At 49.3% G+C, this 21,004-nt stretch overlaps 3 protein-coding genes across 3 annotated transcripts; 1 reads left to right on the plus strand and 2 right to left on the minus strand.

Annotated features, from left to right (window-relative positions):
- Nucleotides 1-2,290: 2,290 nt before the first annotated feature.
- LOC112882054 (expansin-B11-like) lies at nt 2,291-3,790 on the minus strand. The gene is made up of 3 exons (XM_025947027.1): nt 3,405-3,790; nt 3,198-3,310; nt 2,291-3,112 (listed from the first exon to the last, which is right to left on the minus strand). The coding sequence occupies exons 1-3, from the start codon at nt 3,718-3,720 to the stop codon at nt 2,594-2,596; spliced, it is 948 nt and encodes a 315-aa protein (XP_025802812.1). The 5' UTR covers nt 3,721-3,790; the 3' UTR covers nt 2,291-2,593.
- A 4,591-nt stretch (nt 3,791-8,381) lies between these two features.
- LOC112883629 (60S ribosomal protein L44) lies at nt 8,382-10,927 on the plus strand. The gene is made up of 4 exons (XM_025948967.1): nt 8,382-8,518; nt 9,988-10,167; nt 10,288-10,362; nt 10,455-10,927. The coding sequence occupies exons 1-4, from the start codon at nt 8,516-8,518 to the stop codon at nt 10,512-10,514; spliced, it is 318 nt and encodes a 105-aa protein (XP_025804752.1). The 5' UTR covers nt 8,382-8,515; the 3' UTR covers nt 10,515-10,927.
- A 6,313-nt stretch (nt 10,928-17,240) lies between these two features.
- Nucleotides 17,241-20,464, minus strand: LOC112883628 (aquaporin PIP2-1). Its single transcript, XM_025948966.1, has 3 exons — nt 19,735-20,464; nt 17,791-17,931; nt 17,241-17,653 (listed from the first exon to the last, which is right to left on the minus strand). Exons 1-3 carry the CDS (start codon nt 20,350-20,352, stop codon nt 17,540-17,542), a joined length of 873 nt encoding a protein of 290 aa, XP_025804751.1. The 5' UTR covers nt 20,353-20,464; the 3' UTR covers nt 17,241-17,539.
- Between the last annotated feature and the right edge of the window lie 540 nt (nt 20,465-21,004).

Below are 21,004 nucleotides of genomic sequence, written 5' to 3' on the forward strand. Positions count from 1 at the left end.
CGGACATTCCGGACAGAGACTCGGAGACTTCGGTTTTGGCAGAGACACTCTCAAAATATCATTTTGAAGTGGTTTTCGTGGCTCACAAGTATTTGTATGGATTCTCTTGAGCACTAGTTCTAAGTCAAAACCTGCAGATCAAAATTCCTCTTGATAGTACGGGGTTCCTATGCTCAAAAATAAAATAAAAGCCTACTCTTTGAGTAAATTTCAACCACCACTTTTTCATTTTCTTTTGAGGGGTAGTAATTCATCGTATGTTTTGCTTGTTCAACTTTAGCACCTGCACACATGCTAGATAACGAGATTAAATGTACATGTATTTTGTCATCTAAACACCAAAACCCGCTTAGGGGTCTAGATATCTTTGAGGGTCGCACCTGGTTTACGCTGTCAGTGCCAATCAACTCTTCCCTCCTGCGATCGTACCCTCGATCGATCCACCGTTGCAGCCGAGAGCAGCCGGAGAGGAGAGGAGGAAGAGGAAGGAGTCGAGGGACCGCGTGAGGAGCACCTGGGGCCAAGCCATTTCGAGAGGGGGTTAAGTGGGCACAAAACGTTTTGCCACGTTGGACCACCCACGTGTCACCATCATTCAGCAAAACCGCCATCTAGTCAGCAAACCCGGATCAAGAGGTGGGCCAAAGGTGAATAGTGCACTGGTTTCCAAAACAGCGGGGGTAAGTGATAATATTCTTCAGGGCGTTATCCGAACTTTGCTGATAGTACAGGGTAGTAGAATGGACTTTTTCCAAAAGCAAACCCAGATAGAGAACACGTAGCTAGGCGGCAATGTTGAAGTATAAGTGAATTGCCCACCTCTCCTCATCAGATTAAGTTTTAAGTTGAATTGGTTGGTGCATGCAACTCAATATGGTATCAAAGCCAGAGGTCTCGAGTTCGATTCTTGGTGTGCGCGATTAAATAAAATAATTGCAGCTAACTCCTAATTTTACGTTTGAGGTCTGAGAGAGTCTGCACGTGATGGGGAGTGTTGAAGTATAAGTGAATTGTCATACTAATATCCGATGCAATGATCAATAATCTATAATCCAATCGTCATTAAGCAGTAAGCAGTTCAGAAAGAGCCGGGTACACCAACAGAACCTACGATGTGTAGACAACAAGTACTATGACCAGGGTTTTAGTATTGGGAATCCTTTTAGAAACTAAAACAATTCAATTAATCAACGGAGCACCAAACAGTTGGGGGGCACATTCAAGCCTCATCAGTGTTTTTGCCTGCTTTCATTGAGACCTGCATCTGTCATGGTCTCCAGAAAGCCAGCACAACATGACGGGAGAGAGAATTGATTACAAGTTGGTAAAAATAAATTATTGCAAACAAAGGAATTAATTATAGCCAATGCACCAATTTAAGTGATTCCATAGTTGGTCAAGGTGCTGTCATAGCGTAAGGGTAATAGAGTGTTTGAGTGTCTTGTGGTTTCCACATGTTCTCCCAAAAACCTGTGCACTGGTGACTGGGTGCTCTTCACCCTTCTTCTTTTTAATATATTGATACATAGATCTTCTGCATGTTCGAGGGGGGAAAGTGATTCCATAGAGAATGGGGAGGTTTTGCCCTATTATAGTATAATGTATGCAAAAAGAATACGTAAAAAATCAACATATAATTCAATGTGCAACTATATTTTGGACCCGTTTGAAAATTTAAGTAAACTACGGAAATTTTTGACAAGTGCAACATAAATTTTGAAAAAGAATCAAATTTTTTTCCGGTAACCCTAGATCCTTATGAAATAGTAAGATCTTTGGCACAAGAAGAAGCAACCAATCTTCAATGGTGTTGACTTGGTTCTGCTTTCTTTCATTTTTTAGAGTATCGAGTCAGGTTATTCTCCTACTGGTCTTGGTAGAACATATGAACAAAATCTTCTTCGTGGAAACCCACTCGATTTAGGTCGTCCTCATCAGAAATTTCCTAAATTCCAACGGTCATCATCTTCTGATGGCCATGACTCTTATCATCTGGACTCCGAAATGGACAAATCATATGTCCATTTCGATCGGCCGACCAGGGTTTCAATATGTTAAACTCAAATTCGTCATTTGACCTCATCTTTATGTTGTTTAAAGGGCATCTTTATGTCTACTAGAATAAGCTAAAAATGTCCAGGAGTCGCCAGTTTTGGTTGTCAGCGTTGTCTTTTGGTTGTCAGCATTGTCGTGGTCTTCAGTGCAGTAAGTTTTTACTGGTTCCCGGGGAAAGTATGAACTTCGTACTATGTTTTACTGTCACAACGAAGCTGTGATTCATTTCTCAGAATTCTGAAAGGTCTAGTTCATTGTCGAAAAACGTCAAAACACACAACTCAGACAAGCTTCTCCCTTTCCTCGAGTACAGCACCAACTAACAAATCGGAATGGAAAAAAAAATGAAATTACAGTCATGGCTCACACAGTCACACATCACTTGGGGACTGCATACACTGAGACCGTGGAGGGAGGGAAGAACGCCATTCTCTTCTTCAACCTCCTCCTCCTCTTCCTCTTCAGACTTCTGACATTGCTGCCTCTCGCGACATCCGGACGCACATTGCCCGCCATGGACTCCTCCAACTCCCTCTTTTCAGGGGTAGTTGACCAGGGAGCGGTACGCCTTCCCGGGCTTCCACGCGGCGGGGATGGCGTTGTTGGCGACGAGCACCCTGCCGGAGTCGGAGGTAAGCCGGAGGCCGAACGGCGCGTTGAGCTTCCTGCCGTTGTTGAGCCGCCACGTGGCGCCCCAGTTGTGCGCCATGGACGTCCACACGTTGCTGCCGGCCTCCATCAGGTCGACGGCCTTGAGGTCGCCGTCGTCGTCCTCGAACTCGATGAGCACGTCGAAGTAGAAGGGGTTGGCACCCTGGTCCACCTTGAACGCGACGTTCACACCGGGGTACTTGCACGGCACCCTCCGGTACAGGATCCTCAGGACGCCGCCGGCGCGGAGCTTGTCGGCCATGCCGGGCTTCGCCATGGCGCCCATGGCGGTGCCGCTCATGTCGAAGTGGACGACCTCGCCGGGGAACAGGTCGCCGGGGGACCGGTCGGTGATCACAATGGTCGCCGGCTGGCCGGAGCATGCCGCGTTGGTCGTGCATTTAACCTGCACAACAGGGACGCATTGTTTAGCGAGAACCAGGCAGGCAGAGGCAGCCGGCAACTCCGCAGCACGCAGCCGATAGACGTACCTCATAGCAGGCGCCGCAGCCCTCGCCGTCCATGTACAGCGGCGTGCTCCCGGCGGCGATCATCGAGTCGAACGGCTGCTTCCCGACGGCGGTCTGGTACCCGCACGCGCCGCCTGCGTTCACAATTTCCGCCATTGATCATTCCCATGTCAATTCACTAACCCACCGACAGCGAAGAAATAATAAAGCGGGAAGGCAAGTACTGACCGTCGCTGCCGTCGCCATTGGGCGCGCCGTAGTACGTGGCGCCGGCGCCGGACAGCCAGGCACCGCCGTAGACGATCGACGGCGAGTGCTTAGTGGTGTGGTTGCTGCGGGGAGGCTTGGCCACAGCAGGCGCCGCCGGCTTGTAGCTGACCGGGTTCGGCTTCGGCTTGGCCGCAGGCGCCGGCGTCCTGTGGCTGACCGGCTTTGGCTTTGCCTTGTGCTTGGGCTTGCTGAGCTTGCGGGTGCAGGCAATGGGGCTCACCAGGAGCGAGAGCACGACCACCGCGGCCAACAGCAATGTGAAAAGCTTCGCCATTGCTGCTGCTCCTAAGATCGGAGTTGGCAATTCAGATTTCAGAGGCTTTCTAGCTATGTGCTCGGTTGCTCTCCGGTGAGCTTCATCGATCAGTGGCCACGAACTGGGTATTTGTAGGGCACTTGGAGGAGGGACCACCGATGCGCACGCCAACTTGGGGACGACTCTACCGGTCGAATTATTGGGGAGAACGTGACAAGTTGCTGTGTTATTAGCGAACAAAAGGTCTAAATAAAACCCAACCATTTTTAATCTGCAAGGACCTAATGGATGGCGAGTTCTGCGAAGCGAAGATCACGTCGAAATGCGCTGCGAGTACTCTTGGAGAATGGCTTTGCATATAGAAACTGGTATACAATTGGAGAACACGTGTAGTGAAATTTAATCCGTTTAAGTACCTACTTGTAGGCGAATGTTGTTCACAGTAGTTTGCGATAATAAAAACCAATATATTGTGCAAGTTGAGCAGTACTAGCAATCTAGCATATATATATATATATATATATATATATATATATATATATATATATATATATATATATATATATATATATATATGTATATGTTGTTCACAGCGTTGAGTAGAACAACGCTGAAGATCGAAGATCGTGTGCCGGTCAGTATATATATATATATATATATATATATATATATATATATATATATATATATGTATATGTTGTTCACAGCGTTGAGTAGAACAACGCTGAAGATCGAAGATCGTGTGCCGGTCAGCATAGAAATTCGTGTGTGTGTGTGTGTATTATTGTTTACGAAGGTTGCTAATGTGGAAGCAGCAATGGTGGCATATCGAACCTTGAACCCCTCACTGCTTAACACAGCAATGACAGATCAATTCTGATTTATCGGTAATATCATTGCAGTGACAGATCCAGCATGAAATTCTCAATGAAACTAAGGACGAAATGATCAGGCGGTAGTTTACACGTGATCTGAGCAGCATGGATCAGTGAGGAGATGATACGCCCGGCCGGATTGATTGGTGCTAATGAACATGAACACCGACACGAAGGCCGGCCAATAACCCGTGGATAATGGAGGCGATCGATCACGTTCACCAACCGATCGAGGAATGGGATAAAGAATTGGAAACCCACGAGGTCGCCAGTTAGTTGGGATATAGCATGGATTGACGAAGAATCGCTGGCCATCTGCTTCATTCGATCCACTGTACCATTCGTCTCCCCAGACTCATGGTCGGCTGGCTGGCCAGTTCATCATCATCACTTTCTCGATCGCGTCTCTGTAACCGGTCCTCGCCTGTTGCTGATCATCCGGGCTAGAGTGACCTACCTGTCATGCACGAGCGATCATCTTGTGCCAGCAAGGAGAACAATGTCTGATTGCAGCAAAAGCTAGAAATGCTGTGTTCGCGGTTTTCGCACTCTCTGCTGACGCTTTGTGAATGATCATTGCAGCTGAATAAGCTCATCCTTTGGGTCAATGCCATGTGAGCGGTCGATGCGACGAACCCCTTTATCAGGACAGATGGAATGCAAAGAGCTTATATAATCGTATCATGCTTTTTGGATTACAGAAAGATTTATTTTGGAGTAAAATGCACCACCGGTCGTTGAACTCAGCTCGTATTATCATCTAGATTCCCAACAAAATGCACATTAGATCTCCAAACTTGCGCAGTGACCAAATTTAAGTTACAAAGCGGGAGTAGTTTTGTTGACGTGGTGCTTACATGTGGGTCCAAATTTTATTTTTTTAATTTTTACTCTTATATTTTTTAAATTTTCTCCAAACTTTATATCCAAAAAAATTCAATGTTTCCTCAAAATTTACATTTTCTTTTCCTTTTTTATAAATTTTGTCATATGAGTTTTATTTTCATACAAATTTTTATACAAATCTTTTATATTTGAACATATTTGTACAAGTATAATTCTTTTTTTTGTATATTTTGTATATAATTTCGTATTTGAATAAATTATAAAACTTTTAATTTAGCTTAATCAACGATAATTTAGAGCTTACGTGACACGATTAGCAAGTTAAGGATTTAAATGTGTATTTTGAAAGTCTGGGGACCTAAATGACACCATGAGTCTAAGTTCAAGATCCGGCGGTGCATTTTGCTCTTTATTTTGAGGTGTTATGTCATTTTGACAGGAGTGCATGTCAATCTGCAGTATATGCATGCATGCATGCTGTAGAGAAAAGAGAGATCTCTATATGGTTTGCGCGCAAACGATTTGGGGAAAGAATTGAAATCAGTAATGAGGAGTGATGTCATGGTTATTGTTACTAGTGAAAATCAACACGAAGGAGAGGCCAAACCTTGGTTAGCGACTTAGCATTATTTTAGATAGGATGTGCAAGAAGTAGATTGTGCAAAACTAAAGGTACAAAACCATTTCCCCCTATTTCGCGTTCTATTCCAGCACATATATAGGAGGAGATAGAGCGCTGGAATGAGGTGGCTGCCGGAGGCGCGGCCACAAAGGGAGCACCATGTGGGGAAAAGAAGTGAACCAGCACGATGAGTAAATATATCCCCACAATCTAGAAGAAGCTAGTCAAGCTGGATTGATGGATCATAACAGTATAAGATTTATGATCCATTGCAAAAAACAAAAAATAATTTACTTTTTTAGATTAAGGAAAAAAATCTGATCTTGAACAATCACAAGTGACTGTCTACGACCAAAGGAAAATCTGACCACAAAGTCAGACGATACACAGAGTATCTAGGCTCCAAACCTCAAACTGAGAAACCCAAGAATAATAAAGAAAGAGACTAATAGAGAAAGCTAAAGACCAAGCGAGAAAACAAAGGCTAAGCTTTGATCTTCATCCATGTCTTGCTTCCAGCTTGTATCGTCTACTCTCAATAACAATCCTTCACCCTTCTTCTCCACTTAGAGACAGTTGATGACGGATCACGACCACGACACCGCAGGGCTCAACAACTCCATGGCAACGCTCCCAAGGGAGAAACGACGCTAATATCGCTGCCACCGCCAGAATCAACTTGGTTGTTCAAGGTATTCACTTGGAGAAGAAGAGGGCAAGATCCTTCCAATAATGCCTTCAAGAAGGGGAGCGATGCCACGGGAATGTTGGAGTCGGCCGAGGCGGAGGCCGCCACTACGCACCGGATCATGCGACCTCCCCCGCGTTGCAGGCCGTCGGCCGCCGAATTCCCACCATGGAGAGCTGCGCTGCCGGCCGCAGGGGCCCCCACCAAGGGGGCTGCGCCATAGGACGCCAGCCGTCGGGCCTCCGCCACGGGGAGCCGCACTGCAGGCCACGGCTCCACCATCGACCGCTGCCGCCGCCCGCGCAGTCGCCACCACCGCCCACGAAAACGCGATCCAGATCTTGAGGAAGGGGGAAAAGACGTGGAGTTCCTCACCGCCGCAGTCCTTGCGGCCGCCGGGCTTCTGGCAACCCTCTCGGACGGCGGCGAGGCAGGGGAAGGGGCGCGGTCGGCAGCGTGACAGGGGAGGGGGAGGGTCACACAGGGATCGCGTTCGGTTTGCTTATTTGAGCTGCCAAAAAAAACAATTTACTTATTTTGACTAGAGCTTAGAAAAGCTAAAAGGCAGAATCGCTTGCTGAAACAAACATTGGCCGCAATCATCATTAAACCACTTTCTCAAACGCATGCGTAGTTGCCAGCAAACTGGATGCTTGTAGCTTGCTGCCTTTGCGACTTTGCTATGCTCTCTGCTGATGTTAATTTCTATGTGCATTACTGGTCGCTGAATAATTCGATGCTGCGTGTACGGCGCATGCATGTGATCGCCGACGACGCGATAGATGAGTCTCTTCACCCGGGCAGCTTGATCGAGATGCAAAGAGAATATAATCAGCGTATACCATGCCATCATGCTTTCATAGTCCAGCCAGTGCGTTGCATCAAACCTCTACTTTCAATTGGTGCCGGGAGCGCTAAGCAACTATCCACGCTAGCTACAACTTCTTTGATTTTAAGGAATCCATAAAGCATACTCGAATGATCTAAACATTCATGCCACTTCGAATTCTTAGTGGTTGAAGTGATCCCACGAGCACATGCACATGCGTGGTACTTGGACGTGACCCGGTATCTGTCTTTGGATCAGATTTGCCGGCCGAATAATATCGATAAACGGTCGGGGTGCACGGGCTTAATTTTGAGCTGCTTCGAACCTGGTAAATTTGAATTTGAATTTGAATTTGAATCGGCTATCGTTAGTCGTACTGATTTCATTATGTTCGCTTTGGGTGTCCACGCAATGCTAACTTTGAAAAAGTTAGGCATACGAGGTTTGAGGTCAAGTTGAATTTGCCTAGGCGTGACGAGGACGTCATGGCGTGCGCTCTAACTAGACGAGGCGAATTTGTTCCCAATCCGCAAAGAGTAATCGCAAACGATTTAAAAGAATTCATCTTCAACAAAGATTTTTAAAACCGCATAATTTTGTATAAAAGGTGGCGGCCTCTTACCGCATGTGGGGAAAAAAATCGATTTAAAATGTCTTTAAAGTTTGGAGTCTTCCCCGGTCCCTTCCTCGTACCGAGTACTACTCGTACACTAGTACTCCTATGCATGCTGCGTCTATTTGCTCGTGGGCCGAATGAGAAAGGGGCCGGAAATCTACATGACAGGCCGAACCACGTCAGACCAAGGAACAGGCCCATCAGGCCTCTCTTCTGAGATATATCTGTCCACCGCAGCCTCGCGCACGAGCGCAGCTAGGGTTTTCGGCTCCGATCTTGCGCCGCCGCCAGGACTCTCGGACGGACGGACGGAGGAGGAAGCTACAGCTCCCCAGTCATGGTTAGCGACCCGCTCCTCGCCCCCCCCCCTCTCCGTCTTTTGATCTGAGGATCGAATCAGTTGCTTCCTGTTCTGTCTGCGCCTACCGTACATGCCCTTGGATGCTTGCGGGGTCGTGTTTCCTCTTATTCCTGGTTTGATTCGGTGCTAATTCGAGATGTTGAGCAGTTTGGTTAGGGTGGTTCGTTTCAGGCGCTGGTCGACCGGTGGTTAAATTAGTTTTTTGTGTGTTGTAGCTTCTGAGTGTGAGATGCGAGGTCTTGTATGTAATCCTTCTGTTTTATTGTGCGGTGTTCGACTAAAAATGATTGTGATGAACGAGACTGTAATCAATTATTCTCCAGTTCGTTTGTTACAATGATAGATAATCATGTTAGCTGATGGATAGGCATAAATCAAAGTGGCTGGTTATAGCCATTTTGTAGAAGAGAGATTATGTTCTACGAGTTACTTCAAGTGAATCAATTGATGCACACAGTATTATCTTTCTTGGTGACATTTAGTGGTAATGTGTTTATGATTGACTACCTGTAATGCAATTGTAGTAACCTCCTGACTAGATTGCAAGTTAGGAAATTTTCACCAAACTATCATGCGGCATTTGCTAGTCAACCACTCGTATATCTTAATTATGCAATGGGAACAGGACTTGTTTCAGTTCATATGAGTGTAGAAAGGCAAGGAAGGATAACACTATAACTGAATTTTGTTTATAGAAGATGAAAATGAGTATGTAACTATGTATTGTTTGAATTCCTGTGTCTACATTATGTTTTTGATAGATTATCTGTGATATCCATATTTTGATATTTGAACTTGTGCGAACCTGGGAACATTCTTCATACCAACTGTTATCTGTGTTCTTTATTGTTCCTCTTACACATGTACTGAATCTCCTCATCTTTTTCTGGATCTGAAGATTGTTATTTCCCAATTAATGAATGTCATTCAAGCTTCTGACTAGCTTGTGTGCTATTTGTCTGACATACTTTCCCAATATATCATCCTGTTACAAGCTAATTTAATTTAGTTATGTGACTGTTGAGTAGTAGTACATATATTTTTTTTAGATGCCTTTGAGTAGGGACTGACATCCATGATCTCTCTTCTAATAAGGTCACCATGTCCATGTTTTTCCTGGAACCTTTGTTAGTTTATGTGGTGTTTTTACTATTTGTTGCTGGAAACTCAAGCCTTATTGTTTCTTGCTCGTTTTTTAAGCTGCTTTTTTCGTACCGCATTTGGTGTCTTTTGTTTCTGTTCCAATATGATTCAGCCTTTTTGTGCAACTCTTGTGCCAATAATTCTTCTTTTGGTTTCAATCCCGTGATGCTTAACTCCAAATTACCTATTGATATGATTACAATCTGAGCTACTGCTAAGTTTGTTTGATCTTTAGATTATTTAGCATAAGTGTTTATTCTTAGATTTATTCATGTTGAACTAATTATGCTGCATTTATTTTGTAGGTGAACGTTCCGAAGACCAAGAAGACCTACTGCAAGAACAAGGAGTGCAGGAAGCACACCCTGCACAAGGTTACCCAATACAAGAAAGGAAAGGATAGCCTTTCAGCACAAGGGAAGCGTCGTTATGACCGCAAACAGTCAGGATATGGTGGTCAGACAAAGCCTGTTTTCCACAAGAAGGTTTGACCGAATCCCAGCTCTACAATTGCTGATTATGATTGAATGCTGCTATGGGAATTCTTAATGTTGCTCCGTTGACATCTATTTACTTCATGTATCTGATACATTGGTGCATTTCAGGCCAAGACAACTAAGAAGATTGTGCTGAAGCTGCAGTGCCAGAGCTGCAAGCACTACTCTCAGCACCCGATCAAGGTATTTTTGCCTCAGATGTGTTGTTGTTGTTTTTTCCATATTTCTTCTGTATCTAGTGTTTCAGGTATCTGACACTTGAATTGCAACTTCAGAGGTGCAAGCACTTTGAGATCGGTGGTGACAAGAAGGGCAAGGGAACCTCTCTCTTCTAAGCTAATGATAAACTTGTTCGTCACCCCCAAGTTGTCTGCCAGAATTTACCATTAGGAGTGTTTTATGTTATCCTTATAGTGAGATACATCAGATGAGAACCCATTGGAGGGGGGCAAGATATATCTTGTGCTTCGTATCTGCATCAGCTTATTTTGTCAGATAATTTGGTACGATATAGTTTGTTCAAGACCTTGATGAATATGCTTTTTATGTTCAAGCTCTGTATCTTTTGCCACAACTTCTCAGCCAGAATTGGTCGGGTTCTCTTGCCGTGGTCAGGCTGATCAATTGTGGACGGTAGAGGCTTATTCCGGCAAAAGAATGATTTAATTTCTCAAAGTACCCTTTTGAGAGTGCTGCTCTGGTGGGTAGTTGTGTAATTTTGCCGGTAATGGTGGAGTGATGTCATTTTGGATTTGTTGTTGTTCAGACACATTTGGGCCTAGAAATGTTGATACAGAGTGGAAAACTTTCGCTAGTCGGCCCTCGACCCTCGTCGCGAGGACCCGGGCACGCAGCACTCGGTGCCGCCATGCGGAGCGCAACCCACGTGGCGGTGGCGGCACTGTGCCCCTATGGTAAGCGTGTCTCCCGCGACGGCAGGCGGCAGCAGCACGATGACGGGCGGCGGAAGCGCGGCGGCGCTGGGCATTCATCGAGTGGCCCGACGCCAAACGTTGTTGTTCGAGCATTTGGTGCGGTTGGCCCAACTATCGAGCGGTTCCAGTTCGTCTTCCACTTTCTCCTCGTCGTCGTTATGGGCACACCAATTGAGACCATCCCGTCCAATCCATCCAAGATGCTACTCCTCTCAATCAAATCAAAGGGAATCCCCAATCTCCAAGCATTGCAATGGTAAGCATCTCATCGATTTTAATTGTTTTTCAGTAAACCACAATATCCAGAAAAAAAAGAATTCAATGCTACTACCTAGTACTCTCTGCATTTTTCCAAATTGTGGTCTTGTTTTCTGGTCAGCTTATTAACAAAACAAAGATTACAATCATCGTAAGTCATTAAGATTTTGTTTGTTTTAAGCACCATTGTATTCACCTTGAGTTCTGTAATGTGAGCACGGATCCTTTTGTATGATAAGAGTTTGTAGGAGAGTGATATTCTGGTGAACTTTTATTTTTCAGAGGAATTTTTCTTTGACTAATTGCATGTTCCCTGTACTGATAAAAGCTTTACAAGTAATATAATCTGAATTCTGAACTCCTTTTGAATGCATGTATATTGATGGGCAACTGGCTATATATATTGAAAATTGAAATGCACTACTCCTTTTTCTGTCAGTGGACGGACACACATCGGAAGCGGCGAAAGATGCAGTGGAACCAGGGGCGGAACCAGGGGGCGGGCTGCAGCACAAGTCCGGCCTAGTTAATTATACGTAAATCACTCTGGTATTTAGAAATAAAGCAGTAGAATTAGATACAATTTTAGGTAATCTTTTATTTGCCTATTGATTTATTTAGCCCGGACTGGAGGAAGTTTGTAGCTCCGCCCCCTGAGTGGAACAATTAGACACTATTATTAGATCAAGGAGGATATGCATGATCTGGTCAACCGGGGGCTGCTGTCAGCGCTAGGACAACGGGGATCCCCTAGCCAACAAACCAAAGGTAAATGTGCCGAAAGGTCCTCCTAACCCATTAGTAGTAATGGGTCAAACTGAAATACTTTCTAGAGGATCAAGATCGCGGGAGGCCAAGCACCACCTCGGGCCATGGCGGTCCCTTCGTGAAGAAGGGATTCGCCTGTCCGCGCATTTAATGTGCCCGCTCTGCTACGACCGCGCGTGGTCCAGGGGCGGCGCACCTTCCCCTAAAACAACATGATTACGGGGGAGGTATGTTCACAGACGGCGCGCTGACCAGGACAGAGGGAGCCCCCCTCCTGGATCACGTCCCATCGTCTGGCAATGAACGGCGGGGGAGCCCCGCCAATTACGCCTCCCGTCATATCGGATAGCCGTGGAGAGGAGCGCCAACGACCCCGAGCGGCACACAGGAAAGACCCCAGGCGATGCATAGAGCCCCGGAGAAACCTCGGGGCATCCCGGAATCCCTCAAGGAGGATCCCGGGCCCCGACAGTCCTGGCCCATGACGCAGGGCCCCGTCCAGCGGGTGGGCGCCACTTGCAGCCCCGGGCGATACGCAGAGCCCGGGAGAGACCTCAGGGTATCCCGGGGTTCTTCAAGTAGAACCACGGGCAACAACAGTCATGTCCCACGATGCAGGACGCTATCTAGCAGGCGAACGCCACTTGCAGGTCGGCGCCCCTCACAAGGCGCCGCATTCCACTCAAGGCGGTACGGCTCTCCCCGGGGCCTACGGGGAAGGTTATAGATAGAATAGATAGGTAATGTATAAAAAGGAGGAAGGGGGCTCAACTGAATATAACTACAAGCTTCACACAGGACGCATGGTGTTGCGCTCATAGCGGCCTGAACCTATCTAAACCCCTTTGTCTCCTCATCGTCACATGGCCTGAATCCTAATGCGTGTTACACCCCTGGCCAAATCTCTAAACGGGGGTTCCTACGAATCCCTTCTTGCGGTACTCACCCACTGTCAGATGCCGTCGTCCATCTGATTTATCCCGGCAATTAGATCATCAGGACTGATTGATGGGCGAGGGTTTACCTTGATATGACCTGCGTAGCTTCCAATTAAATTGGAAAGTTTGATCCCACCGAGATCATCGGCAAGATTGCGATGTCGAGGCTGGATGTCGGAGCATATGCCTCTGGCTTTTTAGGGTTGGCCAGGTGGTTGTTGAAACCACCTAAACTGTTGGCGATGCAGACCCATGAGCTGAAGGTGAACGTAGTGCCCTCGTCGAGCACAGCGCTGGTAAAGTTGAAAGATGCCATCGAGTTCTTCGGTGGATGTTAGATGAACACCCCTACCTGGCGCGCTTAAGCTACCGGTGTTTAACCTCCAAGCCCACCGAGGGATACCCCTGAGGTGGTAGATCGTAGGTAGGGTGTCGCCGAGATCAAGAACTGGAAGGTGCAAGAAACATAAAATTTAGACATGTTCGGACCGCCGAGAGCGTAATACCCTACGTTCTGTGTGGTGGTTTGCATTGCCTTAGGTGTTGATGTGTTTCGAGGGGGTCTCTTTCCGCCCTTATATAGTCTTGGGGACAGGGTTATATAGAAATCCTAACCCGATACCAGTTTAGAAGTCCTACTCGAGTACTACTCGGGTAACTTTGTTCTCTTCCGACTAGTTCCTGTACGAGTAGTTACAATTGGTGTAGGGTGTGGACCATGTCCCGTCCCTTGTCCTAGAATATGTACGCGTAGTTCCGTGGCTCTAGGTCCGACAGTACTTGTCTATTTTTTTAAAGAAACACAATACAGAAGACGTTTACAAACACACACGCGCACTTATTCCTATGACACACGCTTATTGCTATAAATATATGCACGCAACTCTACCCCTATAAGCATCTTCGAGAGACTGAGCCGACTGATTCTTGACATTAATAAAATCACCACATGCGTCTTGCTTTCGACAGTCACGTTGCCTGCCACGGTTGAGCTACGCTCACTTCGCTTCGCTAGTACTGGCCCATTGCATCGCAGAGTGCTTCTGAAGTAATATATCTGAATCTTTAGCGTCGTTGCACCTTGGAGGTTTCTTTTTGCTTCGAGTTACTGATAGGTTGGTGCATTTGATTCCGGCGAAGACGGCAAAAAAATTTGTGCTGAAGCTGCTGCCGTGCCAGAGCCGCGAGCCCGCAAGCGCTACTCTCAGCACCCCGTTCAAGTTAACTTTTCTTTCAGCTGTGCTGCTCTTTCTTCAGCTTCATCCTGTATTATTAGGTTCCAGGTACCTGGCACTTCCAAAAAACTGAACTTCAGATAATCAGGCGGCGCAACCATTTCGAAACCGGTGGAGACAAGAGTTTGCTAGGGAATCTCTCTCTCTCTCTCTCCCCCTCTCTCTCTGCTAATCTGATTGTAGGATGCATGCATTTCCTGTCATTCGTCAATGAGGCCTGTTTTCCCTCTCGAGTGCACCGTATGGCCAACCTTGGAATTGGTTGGTTAGTTAAATCCCTGGGCCTGTTTCGGGCTCGTTTCAGTCTTGGGCTAGGCCTTAGCCTGTCTGCCTAAGGACGCGGCAGCTTTTTGGCTAATCCGCCATGCCCTGCTCACTGCCTCCGCATGGTTTAGCACCTGGTGTCAGAGCAGAGCAGACCTCAGCGGGCAGGAGGACCATCGTTGAAGGAAGCTTGCAGCCTTTGACCTTTCTCTCGGGAGAGCCAAAGCCAAGCAAAGAGTGCAGCAACGGCAGCAGCCTTTGGCCTTCAGAGAAATTAAAAAAAAAAACTTGTCGTGCCATCCGTTTGGCCTTCAGCGGGACACAGCATGACAGCAGGCAGACGACAAGGCACGCATTGAACAAAACAGCCAGCACCATCGATCGATCCTTTGAGTAGTACTGTGCCAGCGTACCTGGCATCAATCATCATCGGACGCGATTATTGACCCAGCGGAGCGGATTAGGTTAGCTAAACAACCCCTAAAAGTAAGATGTGCAACTAAACAAAGCACCCAGAGACATTCCCTTCTCTGATCTTCTCGCCCTATCCACATTCCATCGCATACGGCAGCCGCTGCCGCTGGCCCGTCGTCACAGCTTAGGGGTGGTGGCCTGGCGCCGTTGGTGGGACGTCCCGCTCTGTCTGGTGACCTAATCACAGGCCCGGAACGGATAAACAAGGCGCTAACCGGGCGGCCCCTCCCCGATGATTGGCTCCGAGTCGGCATATTCCCGTTAGGTGCAGGATCACCAGCGGGAGCAGCTGCCCTTAAGCAACCCATGCTCACCTTTTTTATTTTTTAACGAAGCAGTAACTAAGCACTCCCTGACCACTCACTATGCACGGTGACCTGGCACGTTCCTCACGGTACACCCGCTGCAACGCGTGCAGGTGCGCGCCAACGCACCGGTGTGCCGGGGTCCCCCAATCATGCCCGTACGCGTAATCTTTGGCAGCACGGCGTTGCAACGCCTCCTGTCGCGTGGCAACGTACGGCAATCTCGCCGGGACGCTGCTACAGCGCCCCGCCACATGGCGCCAGCTTTTGTTGCCTCGGAGCAACAGGGCGCAGGCGGTTCAGGGGCAGAGGCCAGGGCACATGGATCCGCCCGTCGGCCAGGCCGAGCCAGCGGCGGCAGGGCCAGGCCACCGGGGCCGGTCAAATCCAGACGCTAGCTAGCGCGGCTGTTCACTGCGAACCTCCAGGCACGCCGCGAGCCCATGCACGCAGGCATGGCCCGGAACCACGACGCCTCTTTTCCTCACCCTCTCTCTCTCTCCGTCAGCGTCTCAGACTGCAGCGGCAGGAGCAGGAGGAGGAAGATTGGTGCCACTGGTAGGCCCTGGCTTCTGCCATGTGCCCATACACCACCACTGATCCGGCCATCCTGGAGGAAGGAAGAAAACAAACAATCTCCGGCGCGTCTCAACGCCCGTACCACGAACCCCCCTTTTTCCCTCTGCCATTTTCCGCGCGCGCAGCGGCACGGCAGTGTACTACCGTCTTTCACCACTGCTCGCCTGCTGCTGCGCTCAGCGTCGGCCTCATGGCAAGTACAGTGAAAAGGCCCGTGTCACCAAAAGCCCTCTGCCTGCCGCATTGCATTCGAACGCCAGGACGCCGGATCATGTTCGTATTATCCCACCTACGTACGTCGCGCAAAGAGGACCGTTTGCTTGGGCCCTCCCATCCGCGGCCGGGGTTGGCTGCATCCGACTGCAATATGCATGCACTATTTTCTTTCAAGAAAAAACTCAATGCACTACTACCAGTGTAAAATTTGAAGTGAAAAAAAATAGAGGGCTTAGCCAATGCTCAAACAGATCCTGGACGTGAGCCAGTAGCAATGCATGAGTGGGAGCTCGCTCAATCTCTTTTTTCGCTTTTAGCTGCAGCGATCATACGCGCCTAGCATGCCTCGATGATTCGGCAACAGGAGCAAGCAACTTTAGCATGATACCAAGCAGGACCCGCGATCGATCAGGAAATTGCGCACGGTCCTCTCCGCGCCAACTGCTGATAAAGCGGCAGCGCCAGGGCTGGCATCCGGCGCCGTCCCCACGAACCACTACGGCCGGGGGAGGGGGCGCCTCCGCCCAGCCGCACAGGTCAGGGCAAAAGCTGGAGGGTGCCACCAAGCACACACGGGTCACGAGCCAGCACCCCGTGATCCTTGCTGATAGGCAGGCGGAGCTACTGATGCTGACAGCCTTTTGTTCGGAACAAACAAAAGGGAAAAAAAACAATGGTGGAAGGGGAAGAGTCGAAGGCCTACGCGTGCAGAGAATAGTGGAGAATCCATGGAGGGCGCAATGAGTGAGAGCAGCTGCGTCACCACCGTGTCTCACTTGCAATGGCGTGGTGAATTGGTGAGTCACTCGATACATCTTGGAGGTCGGAGGGGCTCAAAGCAAGAGCACTGTCTACACTAGACTGTCAGGCCGGGCACGCGTGCACGGCTACGCGTAGAGATAGGACGATGAAACATGCAAAGAGATCAAGGCCCACTTCGTAGACAAATCCATCTGAAGTCGAGTAGAAACTCAGAAGGAAAAGGAAAACAGAAGCAGGGTCACAAAAAGAGCAGTAGCACGTTAAGTATGCTTCAGACCGAAGGATTCTCAGTGCACAGGTTGATCTAGACAGAAGCAAGGTTTTCACTGATGATGATGGTGATCGTCGCTACATAATAATTAAATAGAGGTCCATGCTAGGAGAATAGGAGAGGAGATGGTGGATAGAATCCCTTGAGAGACAGATCATCACGACACATGGTTGATTTGATTACAGGAGGAAGGACGAAGCCAAATTCACGCACGCAGCTGCTGAAACAAGACGACCAGCGGCACAACCTCATCTGCAGATGCAAACTTATTCTTCCCCCCAGCGTCGACCGCCATTGCTTCAGCACGCAGCCTTTGCAAGCACACAGGTCACAACAAGAAGGCTGGCTAATCGGTTCATGCGTTGCTCCTGAAGGAGCCGAGGGCCTTGATGGCGCCGGCCCGGAGGATGTACTGGTGGTAGAAGGCCGCGATGGCCGCGCCGACGAGGGGGCCGACCCAGAAGATCCACTGTCAAGAACAAGGGAGGGGATGACGAAACCAAACCATCAGCAAGTTGCATTGGTGAGAGAATGGAAGGTGAGGTGGGAAGCATGATCCGTGACAATCTTAGGCTCTTAGCATGAGCGGAACAGGACAGGACGTACGTGGTCATCCCATGGTTTGTCCTTGTTGTAGATGACGGCGGCGCCGAGGCTCCTGGCGGGGTTGATGCCGGTGCCGGTGACGGGGATGGTGGCCAGGTGGACCATGAACACGGCGAACCCGATGGGGAGCGGCGCCAGCACCTGCGAAATTCACACACACACACACACACGAACAGGTCAGCGAAATCAACAACCTCGGAACCAATCAAAGCTGCATGCTGTTTTTTTCAGAACAAGAAGGGGAAAAAAAAAGAACTTTCATTTCCCAGAACCAAAAGCAGTTTGGGGACAAGATTAGACGCAACGCTCGGCGCCGAGCATTTCCCAGTCTTATTGGACATGGCACCCATTTCCCAGTCCGTCAGCGTCAGGGGGGCTGTTCGTGACGGAACCTGGAACGATCAGTGAGTGGCTAGGAAGATTAGCCCATCCCATCCCGTCATGCTACTCACGCATCACGCGTGCCCCTCGCCCAAGGGAAGAAGGAACTGGAACAGGCTAAGTGACCCCCCCCCTTTTCCCAGCCCCCCTCTGGCCCACACGCCGAACTTCGTTAGTGGCCTCCAAGGCTAGCCTTTGGCGCACGACCGGACCTCGCTCGCCGGCGACGATCCGAACCACCGAAGCGGCGGAGTCGCCACCACGGCATACTTTGACGGGCGAAGGCAAAACCCAGACGGTGTTTCGTCACCTCGCCGGTGCCGGTGCCCCCGCACCTCACGCGACGCGAGAGGGGACCGTCCACTACTCGTGACCCGAACGGTTAGGTTTTTTTTTTTTGGTACGGAGTACGTCCACTACGGTGAGTGGGTCCTACCGATCCATCCATCATTTCGGAGAGCCGTATCGCACGGCCCGTAATCCGTCGGGTGGTTTTCAAAAACCACATCCGGAATTCGTTGTGATACCAGCAAACGGGTACGGTTAGGGGTGCCAATAATTCATCATGGAGGAGCGGGGGTAGCATGGGACACGAGGAGGGGAGGGAGGGACGTGGCCGGGCGGGCGCGCACGGACAAGCTAGCTCATCGCCCGACAAGGGACTGGACCCGATGGACGGACCCCCATCCATGTGCTACAGTGCGACGCGGGCCGGGCCAGGCCCAGCTCAGCTTTTCACGCGCGCCGTGGGCCCAGGGGTACCACCACCCCAGAGAGAGAGAGAGAGAGAGAGCCGAGCTGGGCGTCATGGGAGCCAGGTGATGGCGCGGTTAAAAAAAATTGCACGACGTATAATTACAGCGCCTTCTTCTACAGTAGTAATTTTGTAGAGAGATGGAGATAAGGTTTCAGCTGATTTTAGCCCCGCTTCTGTATTCTACTGTTAGGTCCGGGGAGTCATGGCTAGCGAGGGTGACGGGGATGGTGTGCTGCCGAACGCTACTGTGGATGTACTTGAACGTTCCAGCAAGTGTGTGTGTTAATAACGGTCATTATCAGGACTACGCAAGCCTTAATGACAGCACGTGCACTAACTCTTTGAAAATTAAGTTGTACTATTTGGAATATCTGGAGCTCAGGCATCCACACACCTATCTTCCGAATGTCCTTTCTTTTGCACAAGTTTGGCAGAATTTCTAGCTTCTTCATAAAAATACCAAAATTTCAAGCTTTTTTTTCCCCTCTTATCTACCACCAAACACCTCAAATAACTCCATCCTAAGTGAACTGCTCCTCCCCCACCAAAAAAAGATTCTACGGGAAAGAAATTCCTTCTGCCCTCCAGCGAAAGGAATTTCTTTTTGTTCGCATGTGCCCAAACAGTTTCATCCGTTGGGCAAGATTCGAGCATTTTAGCGTCGCTTCAGCTCTAATTAAGCTAAGCTCCAAACACAAGTGAAGTACTAAAAAAGATGCTAATAAGCGAGCGAGCTAGCAGATCGAGAAAGGAAAAAATTGAAAACTAAAAGGCAAGAGAGGCGGAGGCGTGGGTCGGGTGCTCACCGGGACGTGGGAGTCGCGGGCGTTGCGCTTGGGGTCGGTGGCGGAGAAGACGGTGTAGACGAGGACGAAGGTGCCGATGATCTCGGCGCCGAGCCCGGTGCCGCGGGAGTAGCCGGAGGCGAGCGAGTTGGCGCCGCCGCCGTACCGGTCGAAGTAGGCGCTCTGGAACGCCTTCACGAGGCCGACGCCGCAGATGGCGCCCAGGCACTGCGCCACGATGTAGAGCAGCGCGCGGACCAGGGAGACCTTGCGCGCCAGGAAGAGCCCGAAGGTGACGGCCGGGTTGATGTGGCCGCCCGAGATGCCGGCGGTGCAGTAGACGAGGACGAAGATCATGCCGCCGAAGGCCCACGCGATGCCCAGCACGCCCACGCCGCCGCACGCCGCGTCGGCGCCCGACGCGGCCGTGTCCGTCTGGTGCTTGTACCCGATGACGGTGGCCACGGTGATGTACAGGAACAGCAGCGTCGCGATGAACTCGGCGATCACGGCGCGGTACAGCGACCAGGAACCCAGCTCCGCCGCGTCGATCAGCGGCGCCGGGGGCGGGTCCGTGTAGTCCTTGGCCGCGAACTCGCCGGCGCCGGCGCCGCTCTCGATCACGTCGTCCTTGCCCATGGTGGCGCCTAGCTTGCCTTGAGCTTAGCTTAGCTTAGCTTAGCAGCCGCGAGGAGAGGAGAGTGAGCAGAGCAGAGATGGCTTGCAAGGAATGGGATGAGAGTGGGGGGAGTGAGAGGGAGAGGGTGGCGGTATTTATGGAGGGAGGGGAGAGTAGGTAAGTGCCAACACAGCAGTGCTGCAAGGCTGGGGGTGGGCCATGGGCGCCTGATTATTGCTTGATGGAACAGAAAATTGAGCCGTTTCCATCAATTCCGAATATTTTTTCTTCTTCTTCTTCTTGGTTTCTGTTGATAGGGTTGAATGCGCTTTTCTTTCTTGGTTTCCTTCTCCAATCATGCCGGTTGGATAAGCTAGCTGTTGGGTTTTGGGCTTTTCTTCTTATCTTTTTCTCTTCAGAGGAAAAAATGAATAGAAGTTTCCAGGGATGGCGTCCTGGGAAATGGAAACGAGAAGAAATGCAGTACCTAGATTACTGTTTGCAGAGAGAAATACGGTAGACCGTTGAGCGTTTGGCCCCCGCATGGAAGGTACATTTTGTTTGGTTTTCCTAGGTAGTTTTTTTTTTTCTCTGATCGTTCGATAAATCAAATTGCTAAAATTCACCGACCCACATGACTTCCATCTCTCATGTCCCTGTCCGCGGACGAGA

Source organism: Panicum hallii, chromosome 2 (genome assembly GCF_002211085.1).
Source record: "Panicum hallii strain FIL2 chromosome 2, PHallii_v3.1, whole genome shotgun sequence".
NCBI lineage: Eukaryota > Viridiplantae > Streptophyta > Magnoliopsida > Poales > Poaceae > Panicum > Panicum hallii.

Excerpts from the sequence above, each read along its gene's own strand:
- LOC112883629 (XM_025948967.1), top strand. Across the intron at positions 10,168-10,287 it reads AGCCTGTTTTCCACAAGAAG|GCCAAGACAACTAAGAAGAT; the intron begins GTTTGACCGAAT and ends GGTGCATTTCAG. Across the intron at positions 10,363-10,454 it reads ACTCTCAGCACCCGATCAAG|AGGTGCAAGCACTTTGAGAT; the intron begins GTATTTTTGCCT and ends TTGCAACTTCAG.
- LOC112882054 (XM_025947027.1), bottom strand. The coding sequence starts at position 3,720 with ATGGCGAAGCTTTTCACATTGCTGTTGGCCGCGGTGGTCGTGCTCTCG. Across the intron at positions 3,311-3,404 it reads CAATGGCGACGGCAGCGACG|GCGGCGCGTGCGGGTACCAG; the intron begins GTCAGTACTTGC and ends TTGTGAACGCAG. Across the intron at positions 3,113-3,197 it reads GCTGCGGCGCCTGCTATGAG|GTTAAATGCACGACCAACGC; the intron begins GTACGTCTATCG and ends CCTGTTGTGCAG.
- LOC112883628 (XM_025948966.1), bottom strand. The coding sequence starts at position 20,352 with ATGGGCAAGGACGACGTGATCGAGAGCGGCGCCGGCGCCGGCGAGTTC. Across the intron at positions 17,932-19,734 it reads CCCGCGACTCCCACGTCCCG|GTGCTGGCGCCGCTCCCCAT; the intron begins GTGAGCACCCGA and ends TGAATTTCGCAG. Across the intron at positions 17,654-17,790 it reads ACAAACCATGGGATGACCAC|TGGATCTTCTGGGTCGGCCC; the intron begins GTACGTCCTGTC and ends TGTTCTTGACAG.